General features: G+C 38.9%; 1 protein-coding gene across 3 annotated transcripts in view; it reads left to right on the top strand.

The window, feature by feature from the left end:
- Positions 1 to 20: 20 nt before the first annotated feature.
- Positions 21 to 16991, top strand: part of tbck (TBC1 domain containing kinase) — a 46177-nt gene continuing 29206 nt past the window's right edge. Inside the window, exons 1-22 of one of the 3 annotated variants that reach the window (XM_044191438.1) lie at positions 21 to 176; positions 646 to 876; positions 1778 to 1850; positions 2195 to 2309; positions 2433 to 2506; positions 3220 to 3361; positions 3492 to 3552; positions 3645 to 3706; positions 4061 to 4122; positions 4450 to 4598; positions 5569 to 5707; positions 5815 to 5914; positions 6359 to 6408; positions 6537 to 6666; positions 6851 to 6949; positions 7044 to 7106; positions 7215 to 7341; positions 7595 to 7645; positions 7764 to 7847; positions 8874 to 8959; positions 12471 to 12507; positions 16251 to 16412. In XM_044191438.1, the coding sequence (XP_044047373.1) occupies positions 684 to 876; positions 1778 to 1850; positions 2195 to 2309; positions 2433 to 2506; positions 3220 to 3361; positions 3492 to 3552; positions 3645 to 3706; positions 4061 to 4122; positions 4450 to 4598; positions 5569 to 5707; positions 5815 to 5914; positions 6359 to 6408; positions 6537 to 6666; positions 6851 to 6949; positions 7044 to 7106; positions 7215 to 7341; positions 7595 to 7645; positions 7764 to 7847; positions 8874 to 8959; positions 12471 to 12507; positions 16251 to 16412 (2059 nt within the window). In that variant the 5' untranslated portion in view covers positions 21 to 176; positions 646 to 683. The remainder of the gene's footprint in view (positions 177 to 645; positions 877 to 1777; positions 1851 to 2194; positions 2310 to 2432; positions 2507 to 3219; positions 3362 to 3491; positions 3553 to 3644; positions 3707 to 4060; positions 4123 to 4449; positions 4599 to 5568; positions 5708 to 5814; positions 5915 to 6358; positions 6409 to 6536; positions 6667 to 6850; positions 6950 to 7043; positions 7107 to 7214; positions 7342 to 7594; positions 7646 to 7763; positions 7848 to 8873; positions 8960 to 12470; positions 12508 to 16250; positions 16413 to 16991) is intronic. The other 2 variants (XM_044191436.1, XM_044191437.1) reach the window with 2 other exon arrangements.

Raw genomic sequence — 16991 nt, forward strand, 5'->3', positions numbered from 1 at the left:
ATACTTTCCATACTTTTCTGTGCACTGCCTTGTCGCACAAAAATGACGTCGTTGATCACGTTCACTCAGCTGTTCCCATCACACCGCCGAGGCAGGAAAGGAATTCATTTAAACATAATTCATCAATAACTTCAAGTTTATTTTGTCGACATGGCAATACAGTCTTTCCATTAAGCGTGAGTAGACACATTTATCGGATGTTAAGTGCACATTTCATCGTTGGTTTCCCCGGCGCCAATAAGGCAGTTATTTTCATAACTTAGCTACATACACACACTTTTATACAGTCTATGTACACACAGTTGGTTTAACTGCAGCATCACTATGCACACTAACAGTGTGTCTTTTTTGTTTTCCGAAGTTAATGTACAATTATATGGTGTAAATATACCGTGCTTACAATGACAGTGTTAACCTGTCATGTGCTCTAATGGTGGTCTTTGCTTCAGCCTGCGTTAACATAAACATTTACAACTGTGGCTAAGCAGTTAACATTTAATTAGTTCATGTTTTTAATCCCCTGGCTAACACTGAACGAATGAATGAATGAGAAATTAGCTGTTAATACACCATACTGATGATTAGAACGTTCCTTTCATTCATAGTTGTATATTATCACGTATTAATGCATATATTATATTATAGACTCTTTCCCATCGTCAGTGCTTCAAGCCAGTGGTAAGATGAGGCCCCTCAAAGACGCCCAGCTGGGGGCCTTCACCTTCTTTGCTTCAGCTCTCCCTCATGATGTCTGTGGGAGCAATGGCCTCCCTCTTACCCCCAACTCTATCAAAATCCTTGGACGTTTCCAGATCCTCAAGACCATCACTCATCCCAGACTCTGCCAATATGTGGACATCTCCAGAGGGAAACATGGTATGACCTTCTGTCCGTTGTATGGGGTCTAATCATATTGCATATCCTGTCTTCCCATTTTGTCACATTTCCTTTGATTTAATTTTCACTTAGTAATATTCTGTCCTTGATGTGTACTCTCACTGAGCTTATCCAGAACATACCTGGCATTTTATGTGGGCAATCAAGAAAGAGCTTTATTCCTGGATATTTATTAACTTTCTAAGCTGGTGACAGTCATCTTGTTTCATCCTGTTGTTCTGTGTGGAGTGCATGTTTGCTGTGATTTGTATGTGAGTCTGTTGTTAATAGATTTAATAAAGCTTTGTATTTACCAGTGGTGAACACAATAACATTGTGTAGGACTGCATTTTATTGTAGTACAACACAACAACACTACAAACTACAGTCTGTAAAGTCAGTGAGGGTCAGCCCTGCAGAGTCCACCACCAAAGTTCCTGAACCTTCAGAAAATACTACCCCAGCAGTAAGGGATTTTTTTGCCACCTGGAACTATCGCACAGGAACTATATTTAGTCCCTGGTTCCTCCGGTCAAAACACAGGTTTAGTTCCTGTGTTCCTCCAAAGGTTCTTGGTCCCCTGGTAGAAACTCCCTAATATAGTCTAATCCACTCCTCTACAACACACTGTCAAAAAACTGCCTCAGACAGCTATTGTTTTTGTTTACTGTATATCATAGAGGTGCAACCCCCCCCCCAAAAAAATGTAAATACATTGTTTATAATAAATTTTAATGTCTGTTAGATTTAGATTAGAACCAGGTGTGCGTTTTCACCTCACTCTTTATTTTACAAGTGTAGAATCAATATATGCTTACTCATTATAAATTTGGATCAATAAATCTTTGCTTACTCAGTTGCACATTTAATATTTTGGTTTCTTCTTCTTCTTGCGCTGTAGAACGGCTGATTGTTGTTGCTGAACACTATGAAAGCAGTTTAAGTGATTTCCAAAAACAGGGGAAAACAGCCAGGTGAGATTATCATTAAAAATCATGAACTATTCAGAAGTAATTAGAATATATTTGATGAACCCATTGTTTTCTCCCTTCACTTTCACTGGTGAGCAGTTATTGTTAAACCTTGTACTGTTGATAAATTATATTGTATATGATGGGCAGGGAAATAGTATGCATTAACCTTGCCATGTACTGGCTAAGATTAGGTTTGCATAATAACAACAGTGTACTGGAATTTCTTTTAATAATACTAGTGTTGAAAATGTAGATACATTCTTTTAACATGTCTTTTCTCTGACCCAGTCACCACTTGATCTTCAAAAAGGCTTGACACACTGTCGTGTTTTTGTTTATGTTAGCCCAGAGAAGGTGCTGCATATAGCCTATGAGGTCCTTGAAGGTCTGAAGTTTATGAACAAACATGGTATGGTGCACAGAGCCCTCAGCGCACACAATGTGCTCATGGACTGCAAGGTAAAATTGAGCTGTTTTATGTATGTCTATCTTTTACTGACTGAAAGTCTGTCCACATACAAGTCAATGAAATGATTGCTTAAATGTAATACTGTCACTCTAAGATATATTTTTTCTTTACAGGGGAATGTCAAGCTGGCAAAGTTTGGCCTTTATCACATGACTGATCATGGGGCAGATGTAGATTTTCCTATTGGGTACGTCTTTTTCTCCTCATCACAGAAAAAGGTCCTTTAGTGCTTCTCTAGAACTCTTAAACTGGTGGGACTGAGCTATGTGAGCTGTCTGTTCAGGGCCAAAGGTTCACTTGTATCTGTTTGCTGTTAGTCAAATCATAAAAAGGCAATTGACCATAACATCGATGAATAATGGCCCATCCTTTTTCATAGAAACCAAGTTTTGGGGCATCAGACTAGCTTCCTGGTTCAGGAACTGTAACGGATCGTTGGACTTTTATACTAATCCAGAGGCCTTTTGTGTTCTACCAAGTATCTCTGTGTAATATCCTTTTGCAGATTGAAAAGAGGAATGATGGCACATGCCCATGACTTTCAATAAAACATGTGGATGGAAAATGTAATGAATGTAACTGTCAAACAGCTATGCAGGTCGTTCACAGGAGCAACTCAATATACATCAGTTAATGACAAAAATTTGAGCAATATCGTCACTTTACATTCATTTTGTAGTTTAGAGAATATCATGTATTAATTTCTCCTATTAGACATAAAATGGAAGAGACATAGTATAACAGAAATTCATCAAAGCTCACTAATGAATGAAAACCTATGATGGGATGTTTCTGCACTGAGCTGGTTTAATTATATGGAGAATACTGTGTGTCTACAACAAATGTTATTTAGAGGCTGACAAAGAAATGTGCTTATCTGCTCTGTGATCATTACCTCAGGTACCCATCATACCTTTCTCCAGAGGTGATCGCTCAGGGCTCCTTCCACCCCAGTGACTCTTCCCATGACGAAGGTCCTCTGCCCTCAGGACCCAAGACTGATGTCTGGTCGCTTGGGGTTTTGCTCTTTGAATTGTGTGCAGTAAGAATCTTTTATACACCTCTTCATACAAGAATAAGACATTCATATTGTTTTGGTGCTGTTTGGGCTTTGCCTGAATTCATGCTGTATGGATCATTTTCACCTTAAATTCTAATGTGATCAATTACAGGGTAGACGACTGCTGCAGAATATTGATATAAGTGAGAGATTGAAATTCATTCTAACCTTGGGTAAGTGAGAAGGACGTAATTATTTTAAGTACTGAGCAATACGCTCTTAAGCTCAATTAGGCTTACGCCAGGATATTATTTGTCATTCTCAGGTTGCATGGACGACATTGTCACTGTTCTTGCTGAGGAACATGGTTGCTTGGATAACATTAAGGTAGAGTGAAAATCATTGACTGCCTTGATATTAACCAATAAGATACTAATATATGAAGATATTTTTAATTGATAGTCATTTTTAATGGTGTTTTTTTAAGGACAGAGCTATAATTATGTCACATTATTGGCATCACAATATTATATTAAAAAAAACACATTAGTCTTACTAAAACACGAGGGATTTGTATGTGTGTATATGTTTAAATGTGTTGAATCACACACATCTAGCCCCACTAGTAGTTTGTAGAAGCATTTTCATAAAATTTCTTGACTTTTTTGTGAGATTATTAGAAGTTTAAATGGGACCTGTCTGTATTGTGTGTACTGCAGTTAATGTTGTAATTTTTTACAGGAGCTGCCTGAGAATGTTCTCGAGTTATTAAGGAAATGCCTGACCTTTCTTCCATCCAAAAGGTAAATGCAACCTCTGTTGGACATCAAATCTTGTTGGAGGACATCAGCCATTTAGTTTCCGAAACACTTTGGTCACACAGGTTATGAAATACTTGCTGCGTGTATGTCAGACAGGAAAGCACGCTAAAATAACAAGTGAAATGTTACCAAAATAAACAGATGCAAGTTATTGCCTGACACTGCGATAATCAACTTTTATGACTTTATAAAACTAAATGTTTAATATAATAAATTCTTAGTTCTTACAAAATTACAATGTAAAAGCACACTCCATGCTTGTGGGTATTTTGCTGTTATGACCATTATGTCTTTGAATGTGTCCTCCAGGCCGACCCCTGCAGAGCTGCTGGGAGACCCTTTGTTTAATGGCGTCTCCTGCCTCTATACGCCCTTCCAGAAGCCTGTTAGCCTGTTCTCTTCTTCCCTGCGCTGTGCACATCTGGAGCTCCCAGAGGACATCAGTGACCTTTGCAAAGGTCTGCCCCAAGTACACACAAGTTTACATACTGCCTTAAACTCACACTTACACACCACATACACACCAATCATCTGTCAAACCTTCTTTGTCGTGACTAACAACTTTTCACACAATTTCTTAAAGCCTAATCGATTATCTTGAAGTAGCTTTAATTAGATGTGCCGGCATCAGTATTAATAATAGTAGCACATAGATAGAAGTATTCAGTGTTAAGAAGAGAGTCAAATGATCTAATTGGCCAGTCCTGTGGGAATGTTTTTTATATTTAAGAAGTTTTACATTTGATATCTCAAATAAACTTTTATCTAATCATCTTTTTCGTGGTGTTGAAGGTATAGATCTGTCCTTTTTTTATTTAAAGCAAAAGACAACGGGACTAAAAGATAGTTGCACTAAATTTCAATACCAGTCAGTTCCTTGCTGCAGCTTAATTTGTATTCTTGTACATTTGGTCCTACCTCTTATTTCCAGAAATCGCACATACTTTAATTTGTTTGATTCTAAATTCTGTGAAATAGGACTAAATACAAAAGGTGACTGAAAGACACAAGGGGGACTTCTTTGTTGATAGGGATAAATGTTTTCAGTTCAACAAGATCTTTGCTCCCCTGTTTCGCATACCGTCCTGTGTTTAATTCCACAGACTTGTTCAGTGACTCCACAAAGACGAGCTCCACATTTAACATCATGTTAACAGCACAAATGAGAGGTTTTCTTAGATTTAGTTTGTTTGAACTGTTGTAGGCCAGATGAAATCACACATGTAGAATTTATATATGGTATTTCTTTGAAGTTGTATCCAAACAATATTCCATTGCCATATGAGTAAACATGATGTAAGGAGATGATATTAAACTTGCTAATAAAGCAAACATTCGACTGCACGTGCTGCAGCTCCATCTGTGCCTATGGGGAGGTGGTTACTGTTCTGTGTGTGTGTGTGTGTGTGTGTGTGTGTGTGTTATTAGACGATGACGAAGACTACCTGTCAGAGCGGGCCATAGATGAGGTGTACCATCTGTGGTGTCTGGCAGGGGGAGACCTGGAGAAGGAGCTGACCAACAAGGAGATCATACAGTCCAAACCTCCAATCTGCACACTGCCCAAGTACATTACACACACACGCACATACACTGGTGAAGGCATTGCTAGTTTTAGATGATATTCAGACTTGGTAAAATGTCTCCATCTCTCTCTCTGTTTTTTTTTTTTAGTTTTGTCCTGGAAGACGGGGAGTCATTTGGCCAGGGAAGGGATCGGAGTTTCTTGCTTGACGATACCACAGTGACACTGTCTCTGTGCCAGCTCAGAAATGTAAGACAAAGGAACTTGTCCACAGACATGTAAAGTATTGTGTAAATGAATGTACTATACATAGGGTTGGGGTTTGAGGGTACTTTTTCAAATATGTTTCAAGTATTGAAACTAATTATCAAATCTAAATTCTGTCCATGCCCCTTGTTGAGCTATTTTATTATTTGTTACAAAGGGAAGAAAACATTTCAACAACATAGCACTCATTAACGTTTATATTATTTGTATTGATAAGTGCTTGTTCATCGCACTAGCTGACAGAACTGTGCCATAAACAATGCATCGCTGTATTATTTAATTTTGTTAAATGTGCCCTTGCCTTTGAACACTGTTGATCCTCGATGGTGACAAACACACTTGGGTTTCAAAATGCGCCTTTGAATAGAATTAAACCTTAATTGTGAATCCATTTTATGTTTTTAATCTTCTCTCTTCCTTTTTCAGAGACTGAAGGATGTAGCAGGAGAAGCCTATTACCCTCTACTGGAAGACGAGTAAGAAATATTCATCCTAAACTTGCCTCGCTTTCGTCCTCTCCTCCCCTTTCACTATTTTTCACATCACCCAATCATTTATTTTGGCTTGGGTAGTGTCATATTTCGTTTACTTCTCTCTCCTTCAGACAGTCGAGTCTGCCCCAGTCCAACAGCAGCAATGAGCTTTCGGCTACTGTCACGCTACCGCTCATCATCCGCGAGAGAGACACAGAGTACCAACTCATCCGCATCATCCTCTTTGACAGGCTGCTCAAGGTCCTTGCTCCATACAAATTCATACAAGTCTTTCCCAATTAGACAGAGTGCCGAAATATGTCAGAGCCTGGTGATTGTTTCAGCTCAAATATTATTTCCTGTATTTGTAATAATTCTCACTTTAACACGTTATTGTTGAATTGAAGTTGGTTAATATATTCTCTGTTTAATGTTTTGTCTTCAGGCCTATCCTTACAAGAAGAACCTTGTGTGGAAAGAGGCCAGAGTGGATATCCCCCCTCTTGTTCGAGGCCTGGTGTGGGCAGCACTGCTGGGCATTGAGGTAAAAAAGAAATTCTAGTCCTGTGTTGAGAAAAGGTGCAGTTTTAATATTGTTTTGCGCAGACATTTATCTTTATATATTTTTTTTAACTCAGGGAGACATTCAAGCCAAATATGAGAGCATAGACAAGGATACTCCCATACCAACTGACAGACAGGTAACTTCTTTCTTTAAAACTAGACAGCAGTAAAATGTTGAGTGTAACCCTTTTAAAGTGAATTAAGCTGCATTCTTTTGTTGGTTGTTTTTTTGTGCTTGTGTACAGATTGAGGTGGACATCCCACGCTGCCACCAGTACGATGAGCTGCTGTCATCTCCTCAGGGCCACATCAAGTTTAGGCGTGTGTTGAAAGCCTGGGTGGTCTCCCACCCTGACCTGGTCTACTGGCAGGGTCAGTCACTCCCCTGTCAATTGCTTTTACTGTCTCACTGGATGTTTCTTTTGTGTTTCATTCTCCTTTTTTGTTTGTTATTCTCTCTCTCCTTCATTTGCACTATTCATTATTGTACTATACATGACTGGACACTAGATGGCGCTCATGTCACATCTTGTAAACTCCCTATCTTGCCCTCTGTTGCAACTATGTGACCATATACAGCAAATTTGTATTATGAACTTTTTTTTTTTTTTTTTCATTATTTCAGGTTTGGATTCACTTTGTGCCCCATTCCTCTACTTGAATTTCAATAACGAAGGCAAGAATTTCAATTCTAACCTCTTAAATAACCTACTACTATCACTGCTGAGTGTTTTATTTCTACCTTCCTTTTTTCTTTTTGGCTTCTTTTCACACTTATGTCATACTCTTCACAGCCCTGGCATATGCCTGCATGTCTGCCTTCATCCCCAAATACTTGTACAACTTCTTCCTGAAGGACAACTCTCATGTCATTCAAGGTGAGATATGCTAGAATACGCACTTGTTGTGTGTGGAGAAGTTATACTGCTCTGCTGTGTTTTGCACAATAATACATTATTGTGATCTCAAAGCTAAGTTTTTGTTTCTCCTGATTGTAATATATATTACACACTCTGCTTCATTTTTCTGTATTACTTGTTTCCACTTCAGCCATCCAATGTTTTTGAGCTAATGTAGTCAACTGCCACTGCAAGTTAAGTAATAAGTATTAAACATGGTCAGAGCATTCAGCTAAGTTCAAAAACAAATTATCATCGGCTGGCACAGAGCATCAGGCCGTCAGCTCAGTGTTGATTAAATCTTGACTCCATGTTGTTCTTAAGCTGTGAAAACTAATTTCAGTTCTTTCTTAATGGAGTTTGCAGCTGAGCCACATCATTTAGAGATAGAGAAACAAATGAAACTGCAAAAGCCTGCAGAGAAATGACACAAGCAATTCCTACGTGACTGATAAACAGCTACACCATACACCTCTTGAACTCTGTGGGGAATGTGGCTATTATCCTTTCTTTCCCCTGCTAGATGGCCTGGAGAGCTAGCTAATGTTTATCTGTCTGTCAGAGCTCCTTTGCTGACTTACAGCGTGAAGAATGGTGGTAGCACAGCATTACACTGCGTGAGTTTCCATTCGACATGTACAGACGTTAGTTTCCAAGGTTGCACAGTGGATCAGCAGGTTACCTGCAACATTTGGGCTTTCTGTCTCTTTTTGATCATTCAAAGAAAAGAAAAATCAGTCACAAAATGTCCACTCTGCCTCACAGTCTCTTTATTATAAGGTAACAAATAGTTTACAAAAAAGTGTCATTGCTTAAAGACTGATTTACTAAATCCAATCATTTATTAGGTAAGTTTGTGTATGTTTATGTGTTGTGGACACCTCTTGCGTTCTTACTGTTGACTGTAAAGTCTTGTTCGTCGAGCACCCTTTCTTTCAGGTTTTTAGCACTTAAGTTACACAATAGATTACGTATAGACCTTGCACCCTTTTGCCTGTGTTTCAGAGTACTTGACTGTCTTCTCCCAAATGATTGCCTTCCATGACCCAGAGCTAAGCAACCATCTAAATGAGATTGGCTTCATCCCAGATGTAAGTTACCAAGAGTGCAAGTGCCCTGACACATTGATGACAATAGACAGCAGTAATAGGATAACAGCATTGTCTTCTATTGCAAGTTTACCTTTGATGGGAAGTCAAAGATAGTAAGAAATTATTCCAGTTTCTGGCTCAGCACCAGGGGTAAAGGAAATGACCACCCGTAGATCACTGTGTATATCTTTTCATTGTCATTGACATTTTTTGTTCCATATCCCCTTTTCAGAATTTGTGGTGAGGGTCAAGTTCTCCCTATAGTCCACTGGTGATGATTTATACAGCGACTAATGTCTTCTAGGCACACTTAATGACTGTCCCCTGCCAGGCTTACCTTATTTCTCTTACTCTGTGCCACCTCTTCCTGCCCTTCGCTTTCCTCTTAACAGCTCTGCTCAGACAGTGACAAGGTTAAAGTCTCCACCGTCTCTCTGGGGTTTCAGTTAGTGTGCTGATGAATGTGTGTCACCTGTGGACCGGCCTCTGAAAATGAAAAGTGGGGTCTTTATCATAGAGCAGTCAGTGATTTAAGCGTCCTCCTCCTCCTTGCAGTTTCTGACGCTGCAGCTCCTTTTCTGCAGTACGGAGTCCCCCCTGGGGTCAGCTGAGGGGGGGAAAAAAAGAAGGCATTTGTAAATCTGTACTCTTGGTTAACAAATCCATGTGCACAGTTTATAAACCGTGCTCTCAGATTCATAATCTGTGCCCACAAATTTGCAATCCGTGCCCACAGATTTGTAAACCGTGTGCATGAATTGGCAAATGATTTCTTTCTTCAGAGAACAAGGATAGAATGGAGTATTTCAATGGCAATAAATACAACATTACACAATGAAAGCTGTGAAACGTCCAAAGCAAAACACAATATAGCATTAAATCTACCCTTAAATCTAGATAATTTGGATTTATTTGGCGGATTTTAATTTTGCTTTATTTCTAAATAATCAGTTATGCACATAATGCCTTTATGCTTATATTTGTACACATACTTTACTGTACAAATAATTTTTCACTTTAACATTGCGAGATACAGTTGGGTGACAAATTAAAGGAAAAACCAACATGAAGTATCTTAGTATGCAGTCAGTCCACCACGAGCCTCCAGAACAGCTTTAGTGCTTCTTGCCAAGTCTGTGAAACTCTACTGGAGGGATGAACACCATTCCTCCACAAGATATTCCCTAATTTATATATAGAGCCTTTATTTAATCAAGTAATTTCACTGAGATTAAAATCGCTTTTGCAAGAGAGACCTGAGTACAGCAGATAGAAAGAAAAACACACATAGCCAGACATAACAAAAGGACATATAGCAAGTAAGCAAGGAAAGTTTATTTATATGCACCTTTCACAGACACCAGTCACAAAGTGCTTCACAGTCAAAGAAATAAAATATAATCAAATAAATAAAACAAAAATAAAACACCAGATTAAATATACAAGGGGAACAGACATAATGCAAAAGTTAAGATAAAGTACCCCATGCTACCTAAATGCCTGTCTGAACAGTTATGTTTTTAGCTGCTTTTTAAGAGTCCACAGAGTCCAAAGACCTCAAGCTTATTGGGAGACTTCAAAGCTTAGGAGCTGCTGACTGGAAAGCACGATCTCCTGAGTCTCAAAACGTGTCCGAGGTACACTTAGAAAACCCTGGGTAGATGACCTAAGAGGTCGGCTCGTGGTGTGGGGGAGCAGAAGGTCCATTATATACTGTGGAGCCTGGCCATGTAGGGCTCTATAAGTGAGCACCAAAATTTTAAAATGAATTCTAAAATTAACAGGAAGCCAGTGCAGCGAGGTTAAAATAGGTGTAATATGTGACCATCTGTTGGATCGTGTTAGGAGCCTAGCAGCAGCATTTGGATGGTTTGTAATATAATAATAATAATGATAATAAAATTTTATTTATAGAGCACTTATCAAAACAAAGTACAAAGTGCTTCACAACAAGAGACCGGCTTTGTAAGCCGGTATAAGGAAGATTTATTAAGGTAGGTAAAAAGAGAATTACAGTAGTCCAAACGTGATGAGATAAAAGCATGCATTAGCATCTCCATTTCATTTCTTGACACAACAGACCTAAGTTTGGTTATGTTTCTTAGGTGAAAGAAACATTATCAAGTCAGCGTCCTAATGTGATTATCGAAACTCATGAATTGGTCAAAAATCACACCAAAGAAAAAAGAAAGTTAGGAAAGGTGGCACAAATTTTGCCTGTAGTTTGTGCTACAAATTGTGCTATTTTTAGAAACAAAGCTTTACCTTGAACAGATGTCCCATTGTTTCAATATCTTGCTCATCCGTTGTTCAGACATGGCGCTTCAAAGAAAATGCATGACTTGACACTTACTGCATGTACAGTACTCCCAGCATTGACTTGCCTTTCAAAGGAGACTTTGAATGCTTGTTTTCATTGTTAGGCAAGGATAAAATTGGAACAAACTCTGTTGATACAGCTTTCATACTTGATGTGAATCCCAGTAATTGGACTTTATAGACCATAAATCCCCTTTTTCTCTGTGAACTTCAGAGAACACTCTGAACTGTTGTTTTACTGAGGCAATAAATCCATCTGCCCTAAAAGACCAAATGTCACTGCATTATAAAATGGATTTGATTATGCATACCAAAACAAACTTAATACAGTTTGTCTTTCAGTAAAAGACAAATCTTGTGCAAGCATGCAGAAACCACAAGGGAAATGTTGTGGTGTTCAAGGACTCCATCCGCGTCAGATTGCATGTGGCCAGTGGGTTAATTCAGGCCATTCTCAATTTGGCCACATCTTCTCTGCAAGGTCCACCATTTACACCTACACTAATCCAATCTGGCTAGACTCGCAGTCCTGCCGCCGAGCTGTTGAAATTAAGGCTGAGACTCAGGAGTGCAGTGGCTCTCTCTCCTGCTCATCACTCCTGGGCATAGAAGAGGTCTACTGAACAGTCGCCAGCTCCCCCGCAATTAGCTATCAATTAACTGGCTGAGATAAGTTCCAGTATTCCTGCGCACTCTGCCCCAGACCCTTTGCTACTGAATATTACAGAGCCTCGCCAACAGTGGCCAGCGATTGGCAGGTGTTATAACAGGTGGCTAATGGTGGAGTGTATATGTGTGTGTTTGTATGTGAGTGTGTGTGCAGTCTTTAATTTAAATTTTATGCATTTCCTCCGAGGAAAGTGTTGAATGGAGAGAGTGAAGTAGGAGAGAAAAAGGATGGATGACAAGATTTGTATAATGAGATTCATTGTTAGCTTTCTCCCCATTGACTAATAACCAAACTCAGCAGTTTGCTCTTTATTGCCATTTCTGTTTCTCAGAGGCCATAGAGATGTGCAGCCATGTGTGCTGCTTTTCTTAAAGACAGAAGTCTCTTTAGTGAGAAAGCAGTTCATTCATTTCATTTGAGCTCTCAGCAATTTGTTTTGACATACTGAGTATTACATACAAATGACTGCTAGAGTAAAATGTGCTTATATCTTATGTCTCTTTTTTTTTTCTTACCACACAGCTTTATGCTATTCCATGGTTCCTGACTATGTTTACACGTAAGTAGCCTTTCTTTGTACTCACAGTGTGGATTTGATGTGGTACTGAGCAAAATCCAAAACTTTCGGAAGGTATTCTGAGTCTGCTTCAATTAGAGTATCAATAAAAGAGAGGAAAGGTCAGGTCCTACATTCTGTAGGCTTTTGTGTGTTTTTTTTCTCTTGGTGACCTTTATTCCAGCTGCTAATTAATTCAAGTCCTAAAGGGAAAGGACTCAACCACTCAGTCCTACACTACCTCAAACTTTCACCAGCACATCTTTATCTTTATTTTGTATTTATCTGAATACATTTCAAAATCCCAACATAAAGCTGATAAGACAGCTGCTTGCAGCAATGTTTCTCCTCCATGTGGGGAAAGGTCAGAAAGCAAGTACCAGTCACAAACATCACAAATATTATGACCGAAAAAAACTTAACTCAAGGTCCACTTACTAGCTTTTTTTCTGAGCTTTCAACTACATCTTACAGTCTACATCAGTGGATGGAGTTAATCAGTTGTCATTGATGACCTAAAACAGGATTCATGACAACTGACACAAATGACAAATTCATGTTTCAGATTCAGTTGATTGACTGAGTTGACTTTGCAACTAAAAGGCTTTAAACTAATTACATTTAATCAAGTACCGTACTTACATGAAATTTGGAGGTACTTTATTTATTTCCATTCTCTGCTACTTCATATTTCTACTTTACTACATTTCTGAAGCAGTATTGCACTTTTTACTCCATTACATTTCCATCTACAGCTGTAGTACTAATTACATTTCAGCGATGTTACGTATAAAAATCTGATCATATTGTAACATATGATGCTTTGTCATAGATTATACTACCCAAAAGTACTGTCTATAAAGCAGTTAAAATTTGCTCCTCCTCAACTAATACTTACATGTTAATGCATCAGTAATAATGATCCAAATAAAATAACACTGACAGGGGGCCATTCCTAAGTACATTTTGTAGCCAATACTTCTATACTGTAAAATGTTAAATGCAGGACTTGTACTTGTACTTAATTGAGTATTTTATAGTGTGGTACTTTTACTTAAGTAAATTATCTGAATACTTCTTCCACTACTGTTTAAAACTAACATGCTGATAAAATGGTCTCTTTTGAGACAGCCTTTAAATCAAATTAAGTAAAATAATTCCCCATGTAATGCACCTGTGATTTGCTGACCAGTGGTGTGTAACACTGTTTTAAAAGATTTTTCCCAAAATCCAGAATGCCAGCCAAAAATGGATGGTGGACATTATACTGTAGTTTTTAAAAGACACAGGTCTTTTGTATGCAGATACATGTCTGTACCAAATGTCACATCTCTGTGACTCTGTGACAAAACAGAGTGGCAGAACTGAGCTGTAGACTTTACAGGATTATTATAGCGCTCCCTGTGGGCCAGATTGCACCATTTTTAAGTAGTGAGTCACCAAGACTCTTAATGCACCAAATTAGAAATGTAACACCCAATTGTGCCTGAAATATTTTATGAAATACAGTATATAAGCCATTGCGGCTGTTGGGATGTTTGTTATCACACAGCTATTTTCAGAGAATTGATTACATTGTTATGATTTTACAGTCAGCTGAAAATGCACAATTAATGTATTCTAACCTGCAGTTCATGAAAAGATTTTTGAGGTAATAATTAAAAGGAAAACATATGTCTAGATCCATGGGTAGGATGTGGCAGACAAAATCAATTCCGGGATGGTAAAAATAAAAAGCCTTTAAGAAATATGGATTTGATACATTATAAAAATACATCAACACTTTCCTTCCTCAGGAGAACCTTGAGGAGAGCATGATGTATTTTTATAACGTGTTGTGCCCATATTTATTAAAAACTTCTACTAGACTTTTATTATGTTGAGTGCCCTGAATTTGATTTTGTATACCACATCCTACCCATGAATCTTTTCCCTGTTTAATGTAACTTCAACAGCACCTTTGGATATAGGGGTCACAATAAACACCCCTGTTGCTAGTTTTTTCTCAAGATTTTAAAAGCTTTTTAAAAAAAATCAAAAATGGCAGAAAAGAATATCAGAGGAGCTTATGAGAAAGTGTTGATTCAATTGGGGACATTTTTAATAGTGTAGTTTATGTTAAATTGTTGTGTTATATTGTATGGTGTTTATAATGTTTTGTCATCCCCCAGTATGTACAGGGAAATTAAATAGTTTAATCAAGTTAGCATTAGTTTAGGTGTCACTAAGTGAACAAATGATTGGAGTGCCTGCAGTTTGGTGATCACTTTTAGATGTTGATGATTGATTGAAGATTGGATCGTCATTCTGTTACATTTCAGATTGTATATTACTGGGCAAAATATAAATTTGCCAAATGTAAAATTACTTGCGCAGTTTTAGCAAAACTAATGAATAAGAGTCTCACCAAAAAGTTTCCAGCACTACTGTACTTAGACCTCTACTGAGAAATGTTACAGATTCCAGCAATAATTGCAGGTTTCCTTGCCTAATAGTGGAAATCTAAATATGCTTGTTGATTTAAATTAGCATCACCTTCTGTGCAGCAGCAGGGGTACATAAAGGTTTTATTTTGGCTGGTTCTCAGCATGTAATTTGTCAGTTGATGGCAGCAATACTCTTTTATCTTCCCAGAGAGTGCAGTTGGAGCTCTGAAATATGAGCACATTAGCAGGGGTCACAGATCATAGTTACAAATTAAATGATATGCAATTAACCTCTGTGTCTTATAGGTACAGCCCCATCATACAGTACAACTGTTTGAACAACCTTTTGCCTTCTTTATATAATTTTAGATAGTTGCATTAGAACTTTGCTAGTCTGCAAACACACACGCACACACACACACAGAGGCAACTGCTGGGGTGGAGAGTGTGAGGTGTGACCCTTTTACCCCTTATCCTCCCCCTGAGGCAGTGTGTAAGTCCAGTATTCAGGAGATGTGCCCCTCTGACTGCTAATGTCCCCAATCCAATATGAGACAAGGTTGGAGGGTCATCTTCCGTTCACACACACACACACACTCTCTCAGACACACTACCTGTCACTCACATGCACCAGTCTGCTTAGCTGACTGCTAATGTGGCGTGGACCCTCTGAGCCATTTTCTCACCACTCTTGCTCTCTCAGCCTCACCACAGTCACACTTGGCCCACACACACACACACACATCTACTGCCTTGCATCCACCTTAACCAACCCCGGGATGATATAAACAGGTGGACAGTACTGGCTCTCATGTGTAAATCTCAACAGGGAGGAAACATACAATTTTCAAATAGTGAAAATAATATGACTGAAGTAATAACTGCAATGGGACGCATTATCAGGATGTGGTTTTATTTGGCTTAAAACAACCTGTGCAGGTTCCTTGCTACAAAGCTCCTCAGCCCCCTGATGTTCTTCCTGTCATTTTTCCACAACAACACAAAACATTTTCCCAGCTGCCTCCCCCACATCAAATATTCCTCCAGGCAACCTTACCAATGCACAATATTGCTTAGTGAGCTTCCCATTTTAAAGCCATAGAGCTATGTTAAGTAAATGCGCCATGCACATGCAAATCATACTCATTATATACAAACAGATTTCCCATTTCTCACTGTGTGCATGTTGCTTGCTATTGTCCCGCTTGCAGAATCCTATTGTGCCTCCCTCGAGGGATTTGTCTCTTCAGGCACTCTTGTATTCAGTCATTTTGTAAAATCTCCCTTTTTGTTGTGTTTATTTCTGTACCCGCTATACAGATGTGTTTCCACTGCACAAGATCTTCCACCTGTGGGACACACTGCTGCTGGGTAACTCCTCTTTCCCCTTCTGTATCGGCGTGGCCATATTGCAGCAGCTCAGGGACCGTCTCTTAGCAAATGGCTTCAATGAGTGCATCCTACTCTTCTCTGACCTGCCAGGTGAGAATATGAGCTGGTATTTACATCTTTGTCAATACTATGTCTTCCCTTTATCCCTCTTTTCAGGTGCATTCCATACTCAGGCTTGGCCAACAGCAACTATTATTATTTATTTTCTGCATGCCGTAGTGCCTCTGCAGTTCTAAACAAGTCAAAATCACACAAATACTTTTTTCCGCCCTCTCCCGAAACCTGGCTCGAAGGCTGTCCATCTGTTTCAGTAACTGGCATTTGCAGGAGGCTGTTTTTCATTCCTCAGAGTACTAATGTTTGCTGATGTGTCTGAGTTAATGATATCCTCAAAGCAGGCAGCTCTGCGCTCCTACACAGACATACTCCCTCCTTGATGTACTCTAGGCGTGCCATGCTCTGCTCTGCATCTGTCGAACAGTCAACCGCTGCCCCTGGGAATTATATATTAACAAATATGCCACAAAAATCACAACCTCTATGGTTCTCCAGCATTCCCATCACTTCTCATCTTCATTCAGAGCTTTAAGACTATGTTAAGTCTATGTAGACTATTAAGCCAGTTGCTGATATCATTTAAGTAAGGTTCTTCAGTGCTATCCGACATGA

This window comes from Siniperca chuatsi, linkage group LG3, assembly GCF_020085105.1.
Source record: "Siniperca chuatsi isolate FFG_IHB_CAS linkage group LG3, ASM2008510v1, whole genome shotgun sequence".
Taxonomy (NCBI): domain Eukaryota; kingdom Metazoa; phylum Chordata; class Actinopteri; order Centrarchiformes; family Sinipercidae; genus Siniperca; species Siniperca chuatsi.